At 41.1% G+C, this 11,686-nt stretch overlaps 1 protein-coding gene across 1 annotated transcript in view; it reads right to left on the bottom strand.

The window, feature by feature from the left end:
- Window positions 1–4,086: 4,086 nt before the first annotated feature.
- CACUL1 (CDK2 associated cullin domain 1) overlaps window positions 4,087–11,686 on the bottom strand; it is a 63,888-nt gene continuing 56,288 nt past the window's right edge. Inside the window, exons 7-9 of the mRNA XM_007469583.1 lie at window positions 10,812–10,950; window positions 4,709–4,752; window positions 4,087–4,290 (exon numbers count right to left, since the gene is read on the bottom strand). Of these exons, the coding sequence (XP_007469645.1) occupies window positions 4,250–4,290; window positions 4,709–4,752; window positions 10,812–10,950 (224 nt within the window). The 3' untranslated portion in view covers window positions 4,087–4,249. The remainder of the gene's footprint in view (window positions 4,291–4,708; window positions 4,753–10,811; window positions 10,951–11,686) is intronic.

Here is an 11,686-nt window from a genome sequence, read left to right as displayed (position 1 = left end):
ATTTCAACAAGGTAATGAAAATAATAGGAAAGCCATTTCTCCACAAACTCCTATGACCTCTATTTTAACTTCTGATAAACATGAACTTCAACTTATGCAACCTTATTGAAAACAGCAATCGCAACCAGAAAGGTCCTTGTAAACCTCTTCTGGGTGTCAGTCAAGGGATTCATACTCCGATCTTAAATTTTCAAGTCTCCTTAATAGGCCTAAACCTGGGTTAAAGTAAACATAATACTCTGAAGCTCAAAGAGACACCATAAAAAAAAAAAAAGAAACCCAAAACATCGAAACAATGACTGGATAGCTCATGTAGAGGTTCTGTTTTGCTTCTTAACTGTAAAGTTTTTTTTAATATCTCAGATTAGTGTATATTCATAAAACAATGTTATCTAATAATAGCTGCTTTATTTAGACAATTGAATTTTAGCTCAAGGGCAATGCCTCTTGCATAATAATCATGGAAATAACAAACTGCAATAAAACAGAAGAAACATAGAAGAAAACAGAGCTAGTCTCAATGAGAAGATGACAAAATCTGGAAGGGCTACCCTGGGAGATTAAACAGGCTTATTTAAATACTATGATACAAGCGCTCCTGTTCACTTTTTAACTCCAGAAACCAATCGTGTTTGTCAGATCACCATTACCTTTGCTAGTTACATGTGCACAGACCACCACTCTGAAGTTCTCCTTTTGTGCTGAAAAACTTTCAAATCCCTTGTTCGGTCAGTACAGAATATTGTGAGGTGATGCATGTGCAAACTCTTCCTGAGGAATTCTTTATGTGTGCAAATTTGCAACCTGACAGAAAGCATGGCATGTAGCACGGGGAGTGACAGCTTTATGGGGCTGGAGGGCTGGAGATGCACGTGCGGTGTTAACAACCACGGGGCTTCCAGTCTTCCGCAATCTCACTTACTCACAAATTGGCTTTCATCCCATACCCCAAAGAAAGGGAGGGGAACCTCCTCAAACTTGCAAAAGGGACAGGAAAAAAAAGTAACTTTTCCACAAAATTTAATAATGCACAACTCATGCACCCAGGTTTTTGTTTCTTCTAACTCTACCTAAGAACTAGTAGATTAAGAATCACACCACCAGGTTTTGCTCTCTGCCCCATATAAAACAAAGCAGTTGGGTTAGGATGCAGCTGTGACAACAGAGGATATGAGATGACACTGTTACTGAAGCTTAACACCAACCTTTAAAATAAGCACCGTCTCTCAAAACGACGATCATGTACTGATGTTACGTGTCATCATTCCAAGGTGAGTGAATTGGCTTTCTTTGGAGGGTCTGGTTTCAGGCTGCACACACACACTAGTCAGTATGGCCAAACCAAATGCATGTGTTGACTCATGAGACAATCAACCTGCTTTACAATTTTCTGCCTTCGATGATTTGGATCCCACAAAAAGCCAGTGTTTAACTGGAGTGCAGAGACTATATACTGTACTGGCAAGAAGAATACAAGTAAACACAAGAAGAAAATACTTTTAGGCAAACAGTGCTTAGTCAATACAAAATGGAGGCAAATCTTATTCCCCTCATGTTGCAAACTAAGACTTTTGTTAAGAATCCCAATTAAATAAGCAAGGTCAACAATGACTTAAAGGAATAGTTTCTTCATACTGCAATGTACCTCAAGGGGCCAAAATGAGTAAGAAGCAGGTCGAATGCACTGGGAGAATGTGTATATTCTTTCTACAGTGCCTTCCAATCACAGCTTTGTGCCACTAAGCCCTCACCCACAGCGAGCTGCAGCCACTGTGCAAAAACGTACAGAGAAACTAACTTCTGCAAACTTTACTCTGCCCACTTCGTTAACACATACGTAATAATAAAAAGACAATATAAAATATTTCTCCATTAACTTAATAATGCAAAAAGCATCCAAAGATTTTAATGCCTATCCACATCCTAATACAATGCTTTTAGAGGGAAAGTTTCATTGTTGGCCAAAGAATACTCCCTTCCTGGAAAAAGCATTTGGGTATATTACTAGGACACTGAAGAATTCATCCACATTTAAAGAAACATTCCAATTTCACTCCTTTCAGAAATATTATTAAAACCGCTCAAGAGTTCAGTTGCAGGTGTTATTTATAAGCCTGCAGCAAGCATTCCATCGAGTAAAGTAAAATTTGAACTTCTTGATAAAACTGAATTCTTCCCTGATATTAGAATATGTTACTGGTGTAGCAAGTCAAACTGTACAGGGCACAGTGAGAGCCTGTATATATTCTTACAGTAATTCAGTGTTTCTCAGTATAACCCAAGATGCTCACAGAGTGAAATGAGCCCAATTCAAAGTCCTCCTCAAAATCCACCAACCCTGGTTGATAAGTACTTGAAAAAATAAATCTGATGACCTTACTTTTACTTCTCTGAATACTCATGTTACACACAGAGAACTTCTTCTATTAGACTGAATCGCTCCCAACACTTCAAACTCGCCCCCCAGCCTGCTCCCCCAAAAAAGGACCAAGTGGATTGGCAGAGACAACTCTACGAACAACCTGAAAATCAGAAGCGTGATGGTCGGTACCCCTGATGTGTCTTCTTTTTTGCCCCTAGTCCTCTGAAGACGTAAATATTAGTCTAACATAGCTGACACAGCCAAAGAGAGTCAAGCACATGCTCAATTTAGATTTAAGCAAAACTGAGAAGAAAAATGTTTTTCCCTTGCCGCATCTTTCTATTTTACTTTGCCTTTCAAAAACAACTTGGAATAAGCTCCAGAGTCTTTTACCAGGAACTAAGCACTGTGGGTGTATGGAAACAGAAAATATAGCTTGGCCACAGCTGGAAGGGAGCCTTAAAACAGCAGTGCTACTTTTTCTCTATTATACTCGAATATGATGTTTTAAAAGATGCAGACTGCAAACTTTTTAATGCTTTTTTTTTTTTTTTTTTTTTTTTTTTTTTTTTTTTTGCGGTGCGTGGGCCTCTCACTGCTGTGGCCTCTTCCGCTGCAGAGCACAGGCTCCGGACACGCAGGCCCAGCAGCCATGGCCCACGGGCCCAGCCGCTCTGCGGCATGCCGGACCCTCCCGGACCGGGGCCCGAACCTGTGTCCCCTGCATTGGCAGGCGGACTCTCAACCACTGTGCCACCAGGGAAGCCCCTGCAAACTTTTTTTAAGTACTTATCTCACCCATAAAAATGAAATCGATCAGGAATCCCACACCATTGACTATGTTTGAATTTAATTACCATATCTGCTTCGTAGAGCATCACAGGAATCAGCTTTAACCACTGGGTAATTCTCAACAATATTAAAAAGGGAGCTCTAGTGCTAAAGTACCGGCCAGCCCTAAACTAGCGTAATGCCAACACTCCAGCAGTCGGTGAGAGCATGTTAAGTGACGGAGGGAATGGAAATGGTCTACGAGAGTTGGTCCCCAACATTAACGTGAACAAGCCAGGGTGAGGCAGGAGGAAATCTGACCAACGTGCAACATGTTTCTATTTTCCCACTTATTTAGCATCCTGCTATGAAGTCACACCTGACATCTTGGCAAGTTAGTCTGTGATACCATCAACTTTTTCAGGAAGCATTTGTGAGTTTGACAACACGGTCACAGAGCTGCAAAGTGCACAAAGCTCAAGGCACAGAGTAGAAGAGTTGTGAACTGATGGTGCGGGTGGGGGGTGGGGGGAGAAGTTATATTGGAAGCAGAGTTAGCATCTTCCTGTAAGAAGACTTTCTAATGTTAAACAAAGACCAACTCTTTTAAAGGGGTTTGTTTTGGTTAGGGGTGAAAAATACTTATTGTAACGATCTGCTTGATTTTAAAGCAAAAGATATCTTTCTGTATGAAACCAATATGCCAAAGTGCCAAGTCCGCAAATGAACAAAACAAGTGCTTTAAAAAAAAAATAAAAAAGATTCTTCTGCTCTTATATTTTTGGAGGAAGCTGCTGACTTTGGCTGCTGGATCTCACTTAGCAATGGTCACTCTTCATGACGCTTGTTCCTCACGGAATCTGTAGATAAAGTCATTAGAAGATTGTCCCATTTCAAAATCATCCCCACGTCTAGCAGCAACTGTTTTGTTTTTTGTTTGTTAGTTTTTTGTTTTTTAAAATTACAAACCAAAGTAAGAACTCCAACATCCTTTTCCAAGAACAGCTTGGTGACAGAGCTCCTGAGTGTCTGCAGGACCCCGCTGCGCTCTGAATACAGTCTCTGCAGCTCCAGTGTGTCCTCTTTTCAGGAAGGAAAGTACATTCAATACATTCACTATCTGTACCCTCTGGAACTTGCACATGCTGATGAGCTGTCTGAAAAAAACATCAGAAGAGTTTAAGTATCAACAGCAGACAGCTTTTGATAATGGTAGGAATCTGTTTATTTATCACATATTTCTCACCCCTCTCCCAATCCCCCAGAAGGAGATCAGACAAAACCTCAAAACCATGTGGTTTTGAATGAAGTGAAAGGGGACCAAATCATCAGGAGCTGAGTCTGGGCCCTTATCTCATTCTAGTGGAGACTAAAGAACTGGCAGTCTCTTGACAACTGCCTGAAAACTGCCACCAGCAACTGGGCTTCAGAGCTGCCACAGCTTACAGAACAGTCTGACCCTGACTGCACACAGTGCCCTTGGAGACCACCATCAAGAACACTGGATATCATTATAACCAGTGGCTGCCTTACATCACAAAACCATCAAGGATGGTAAGGAACATCATTACTTACTATAAGCCAACTCATCCCCAGCTCTCTTCCGGGACTGGTCACCTCTGGGGATTAAAAAAAAGAAGAGGGAGTCAACAGAACTGACTGATAGCTTCACACAACAAAGTAGGAGAAATGAATTGGCAAAATTGACAATGGAAGTAGAGCAGGTATTTCAATTCTAACAACCTATTTTAAAACAGACATTAAACTTACAACAGTAGCTGAGTCATTTATAACCTGAATATTCTTAGCTAAAAGGTGCTATCTTTTAAACATAGAAAGCTATTAAATAAAGGAAGGACTATCTATAAAGATGGTTTACCCTGGGTCCTAGAAATCGATTGACTAAAACATCTTTGAAGACAAACCTGGGCTCTACTATCGACATCCCTGGTGACCTGCATATAACAGGGCAAATTTCAAATATGGAATAGAAAAATTCAAAATCTTCCACTAAAAGCCGTATTACGGGACCAGAAACTGCTTAAAGCTTTTGAAAAATCTCAGAATCTTAATGGACATGAATACCCTTCTCGCAGATAGAAGAACGTGAACCTTTACAGAGAATAATCAGCTCATCTTAAACACCCACAGAATTTCTAGTTCCACTTTAGAGATAATGAAACAGAGGTCTGATTAAGTCCTATGCTATCTGTAAATCCTATTTTTGTCTCTCCAGTTTCTCAGACAAATGACTAAAATGCTTAAGTAATGAGTAATAATAACCAATCCACTAGCTTTTTCTTTCCCGGTCTCTTAGCAACATCTACACAGTTGACCTCTTTCTTCCTGCAACACTCCAAGCTCTGCCCGACACTCCGTCCTTGGCCACTTTTTCTTCACCGTGTAAAATTCTCCTTCGTCTAGGATAGCAGTCACACCAGTCCTGTGACCTGAAATACGATCCATATGCCAATGGCTCCCAGATTTCTATCTCCAGCTCTGATTTCCTCCTGACACTTTGGACTTGTAGGTCCAACTGCCTCACAGCCACTGTCACTTGGACGACTTCCATCTACTGCGAATTTACCACGGCCAGAATGCACTCCATCCCCACTCTTTCTTCAGACTTCTTCAATAAATCACACCACCACCCGTCCAATTACTCAGGCCAAAATCCTAGCTCATCCTCGATTCCTCTCTGGAGGATTCTGTCCCAGCACATAATCCAAAACCAACCACTCCTCAGCCCCATGGCTACAATCCCAATCCAAACCACTATCATCTCTCCCCTACACCACTGCAAGAGTCTTAGTATTAGTCCAGACAAAAGCCAGAGCAATCTTATGTAAAAGCATACATAGGATTATTTCACGCCTCTGATTAAAGCCCTTCAGTGGCTTTCCATCACAGTTAAAAAAAAATCAATTCAAATGCATTTTCCCAGGGCTTCCCTGGTGGCGCAGTAGTTAAGAATCCGCCTGCCAATGCAGGGGACACGGGTTCAGGCCCTGGTCCGGGAAGATCCCCCATGCCGCGGAGCAGCTAAGCCTGTGCGCCACAACCACTGAGCCTGCGCTCTAGAGCCTGTGAGCCACAACTACTGAAGCCCGCGTACCTAGAGCCCGTGTTCCGCAACAAGAGAAGCCACTGCAATGAGAAGCCCACGCACCTCAACGAAGAGTAGCCCCCACTCGCCACAACTAGAGAAAGCCCACACGCAGCAACGAGGACCCAATGCAGCCAAAAATAAATAAATAAAATAAATAAATTTATATATATAAAAAATCATTTTCCCAGTCCTGTGAGATTTGGCTCCTGCCTACCTCTCCAAGCTCATTTTCTACCCCTGTTCATTATACTTCAGCCACTCTGGCTCTCTTTCCGTCCCTTGGACATGTTAGCACTTCCGCACTTACTACCTTCTCTGCCTGCGACACCCTCGCCCCAGTTAGCCGCATGGCTGTCTCCTTACCGTTTAGCTGGAATTCTCCTCTACATCACCAAGTTAGCCGGAACAGCCCCTCATGCGCGCCTTGGCCACTCACTCTCTATCCCATAATCTGCTTCATTTTCTGCCTAGCACTTATTATTACTTGAAATAATCTGTTTACACGTTTGTTACTTAACTCCCAACAGCAGAGCATAAGCTCCATAAAAACAGGAGCTCTGCCTGTCTTCTTCACCCAGTACCTAGAGCAGCATCTAGCACATAGTAGAAAATACAAAATATTTGCTGAATTAATAAGTGAATAATTCATAAACAGCCTCTAGAGATGGATTAAAATGCAGCCCAAGTAATTATTTCATGCTTTTGTGTAATACTCCAGATTACCAAAGTTTCCCACTTTCTTTCTCTGGTTACACTCAAGACCAGGACAGAAACCTATTGCTGAGCTGGGTGAGGAGTCTTAAGGACCGGCAGGAAGAGAACACACCAAAGGGTCTCTGCAGGGTTCTTCTCTAGGCTGAGCATTTGGAGGAAAACTCAGCACAAACTCGCTTCAGACAGCCTAAAGAGCCCTAAACAGATCCGCCTTAATACTGCTTTTAAACACCTCTGTTGTTAACACAGTATCTGGCCAAAGCCCGCTGAGAGTCTTACACTAGTATCACAGTAGCATTCACCAAATATTCTGAAACAAGTAAGTTAATGCTGAGCAAAAAGGAAAATACAGGATGGATCTTGTATCTGGAACCTCAACTTCTACAGACAGCCTTCATTCCCACCCCCCAAAATGTTTTTAAAAATGGAACATGCAAAAATAACAGGAGAAAAATGCAGATGTGAAAACAACAGGAGGCACAAAGAATGTAAATGTGGTGCATGCATGCGAGAGGCTGCCAGAGACATTACCTAATAATGCTACAAGTCTAGAAAGCTATAAGCTGCCCTCAAAAACAGACCCCTGCTACTAAATGAAAAAGCCCCAATCCTGGAGTGACCCTCTCAGCTAAAAGACCAATAATACTCCTAACAAGGTTCTATTTTGTTCCAGAAATCCAGGTAACAATCACTCAGCAAGAACATTTTACTTGCCTTTAAAAGCTATTTGGTTACACCCTCTGAAGAGGCCCATAGGCTGGCTTGAATGAGGATGCTCCATCTGAGGGCCTGCATGCTAGAAGTTCCCAAATGAGCTTATCTTCCATAATGTAATCTTTGACAACAAACACCAACCTGCCCTTCCCCCAATAAGCAATTCAATTATGCAGGTAATACATAAAAAGAAAATATTGCTCTTAGCTTGTACATTACTTCTAGCTTTGAAATAACTCCACGCTATATTTCCATGAACCTAAAGATGTTTCACATAAACTCCAGCCCAAACGAGAATCTGTCCATTAACTGCAAAAGAGGATATATTTGATAATATTCACATATTATTTCAAAACATTTCAAAGACTTTCTCTGTGCCATCTACATTAAAGCTGTGTGCTGCTTACTCCCTATATCACATAAATGGAACACAGCCTTAAATAAAAAAATAGTTTGCAAAGCTGAAAAGGAATCATGTGATTGGCTAGACACAAACCATAAAATGACTGCTCATATCAGGATAGCCAGTAACAGAATTTTTGTTAGATAGCTTAGACTATATTTTTGCATCAGTGGACATCATTTCTTCCAAAACAATCCTAGCCAAATAATGATCAAAGGCAGCATCAAGTTTGGCAGGGCAGAATATGGAAGGTCCATACACAAGTGGTGGAAGCACAGGCAAACTGTCTTCAGCTGCTAAGTATATGGTGCGGGCACACCCTTTCTGACCAGTCTGAGCCAGTTCAGCATGAGTCCAGAATGTCAGGTAAAGCGGGGCCTACTCTGTGCAAAGCACCCATCAGAATAAGTCACGAGGCAGCCTTTAATCCTCATAGTAAATGTATAATAATTTGTTAGCTTAATTCTAGAAATGGCTCAATTCAGTTTGTAAAATAAAACATTTTAATTTTATCAAGTTTTGGAATACTAGCATTTAAATTTCATATGAAAGAATTCCACTAAGAGAAACAAAAGTTCATATTTACACCAAAAATCCAAGGCATTTCCCTGAATATGACCAACTTGGCCTTGTCAGAACAGTGCTAGGCTAGTCCTTCAAATGCAATGTTAAATGAGACTATTTATGGAGTCAGTCATCCCAAGCAACTACACACCAAACAGTCCTGCACCCTGGTCTCTTATTCCAGTTCCCAAATTAGGATTACAAAACTATCTCTGGGGCTTCCCTGGTGGCGCAGTGGTTGAGAGTCCGCCTGCCGATGCAGGGGACACGGGTTCGTGCCCCGGTCCAGGAAGATCCCACATGCCACGGAGCGGCTGGGCCCGTGAGCCACGGCCGCTGAGCCTGTGCGTCCGGAGCCTGTGCTCCGCAACGGTAGAGGCCACAACAGTGAGAGGCCTGCGTACCGCAAAAAAAAAAAAAAAAAAAAAAGAAAGAATGAGTAAAATTACTATAGCATTAAGTGGCCTCATTCAGTGTATGAAAATAATTGTTAGAAATATTACAATTGATGTCAGGAGACCCCTGACCACCAGACATCAGGGAGAGAAGTCAGCTGTTTACATGCACTATCTCCCACTGGCCTTTCCTTGCCATAGGAAAGGCAGGGTTAGCAGGCCTGTCTACACAGCTTCCCTGTGATGGCTGACTGAACCTTTCCAGTGTGAGCGGCCAGTGAGGGGGGTAATGACCCATGGATTACTCAGTGCCCCCTCTACCACATGAATAAAGATGCCACCAGGACAAAAAGGGAATAAATGCCAATCCATGGGTCAACAGAGAACAAATTATCTGCTTTCTTTCCTTACCTGTGCTGAAATTAGAAACTTAGGAACAGTGATCTTGATCAAGGCTGGTATTCTGAGAATGAGCATGGCCTCAGAGTCTATGAAAGACAGTGTCCACCCTCTGCCCCAGCCAGATAAGTGAGTCAATACCCAACCTACTCCTTGTGGTCACAACTATGCCTCAGTGAGGAACCCAGGTGTCTTCCTTTCTACAACTTTCTTCCTTTAATGCGAGGGATTCAAGTAAGAGAAGATACGTAAAAGTGCTAAGTAGAGGGCCAGGATTATAAAAATATAAAGTATTACTTATTCCAATAAAGATATTAAAAAAACAAAAATAAACAAACAAACATAAAGTACTACTGTACCCTTTAATGATTTGATGACAGAACAGGGTGCTTTCCCATAGGGAATCACAAAATTTTTACATAATTTTGGTTGAAAATATGCACTTTGAAAGATTTTCTGGGATAAAGCCATGATACTGAATTGCAAATTTTAGAAAAATTAGCGAAGTGTTTACAGCAAAATCAAGGGAGGCTGGACTTCCCTGGTGGCACAGTGGTTAAGAATCCGCCTGCCAATGCAGGAGACATGGGTTCGATCCCTGATCCGGGAAGATCCCACATACCGCAGAGCAACTAAGCCCGTGCACCACAACTACTGAGCCCACGCGCTACAACTACTGAAGCCTGCGCGCCTCGAGCCCGTGCTCCGCAACAAGAGAAGCCACTGCAATGAGAAGCCCGCACTCTGCAACAAAGAGTAGCCCCCGCTTGCTACAACTAGAGAAAGCCTGCATGCAGCAACGAAGACCCAACGCAGCCAAAAATAAAAAATAAACAGGAGAAAATTTAAAAAAAAAAAAAAAATCGAGGGAGGCAAATTTTGTGGACACATATAAGTGATAACCTACTTTTTAAGAAGAAACAACTAGAATTTAGGGGAAAAATGGAAATATGAAAAACAGAATCTGAAGGCTCTTTACCAGTTTAGTTACAATATCATTTGTTAGTTTAGTCATAAAATCATTTGCTAGTTTAGTCATAAATGTACATTATAACTGATCATAAAATTTCTACAAGGTTTTTCCAAATATTCAAAACTAGTATAAGCGGATCAAAGTTGGAAGAGCTCTTTTGAGGCTGTCCAGCCTAACTGCCCACCCAATGAGAAATCCCTTCTTCAAACTCCACTTAAGTGAAGAGCAGCTCCCATAAAATCAAAACCCAGCTTCAACACTTCCACAGAAGGGAGCTCACCACCTCTCCCAGCAACACCACCTTGACTCTCACACAGCCATCTCCCATTCTAAGAATGCTGGCATCCCTCCCCTGCCAAGCCAAAGGAAATGGACATACTTTGTCACAAAAGGAAAAGAAAACTTGCCTTGTAAAACCATTCTGTATAAGTTCTCTTTGAAGTTTCTGATCTTGAGCAGCATATTCAGAAAGTTCAGACTCCACTGCACGAGGGAGAATGTTTGGAATAAATTTAGAAAATAGAGTCGGAGCCATCTGAACCCACTCTGTGAGGGAAGGAAAAGATTCATTAAGGAGATCGTATAGACAAATTAAATTAAGTAGAAAAGGAAAAGTTTTCTTCCCAAAGAACAAGATTATGTATTAAACCAAACTTAAAATGGGGAAAAAAACTAGTGCAACCCCTTCTGATAAAGAGGTTGTTTCCTTTCTAAATAGAATTTACAGAAAGTGGATATTTTTATATTTTTTATGATTTAACAACATTAACAAAAATCCCTAGAGAATTTTTGAAGGAACCTTATCAAAAACTCTAAATATGGAAGAAAACATGAACGAAATAACCAAAGAATTCTGAGCAGGAGGGGACTTGGAGGGAAGGGATTTGGTGGAAATACTCAGCCCTATAAAACATTAATTAAAACAATACACTGGCCTAAGAATAGAATAGTACATGTGGTAGTAAGCAGACATATAAAAAAAGTACCACAAAAATGCGGAGGGAGATGGGAGAGATAACTGGTAAGTACTTTTAAAATATAAACCTACTTTGACTCACATTAAATTACAGCAAATTAAACATATATAACAGTGAAAGAAAACAGAATTAAATGGTTATCAAACGATTAAGGAAAAGATAAAAGATCAACAGAATAATCTATAGAAAAATAAACATTCATTCATCAAAATAAAAAGGCAAAGCGAAGTCTAAGGAAAATATGTGCATCAGACATGCCAAAGATAAATTAGTATCCTTATTATAAAGTGTTTTAACAGATCAGA

The sequence above is a fragment of the Lipotes vexillifer genome, unplaced genomic scaffold (assembly GCF_000442215.2).
Source record: "Lipotes vexillifer unplaced genomic scaffold, Lipotes_vexillifer_v1.1 scaffold240, whole genome shotgun sequence".
NCBI classification, from domain to species: domain Eukaryota; kingdom Metazoa; phylum Chordata; class Mammalia; order Artiodactyla; family Lipotidae; genus Lipotes; species Lipotes vexillifer.
The sequence above is the reverse complement of the archived record's forward strand: the minus strand, read 5'-3'. Positions and strand labels throughout refer to the sequence as shown.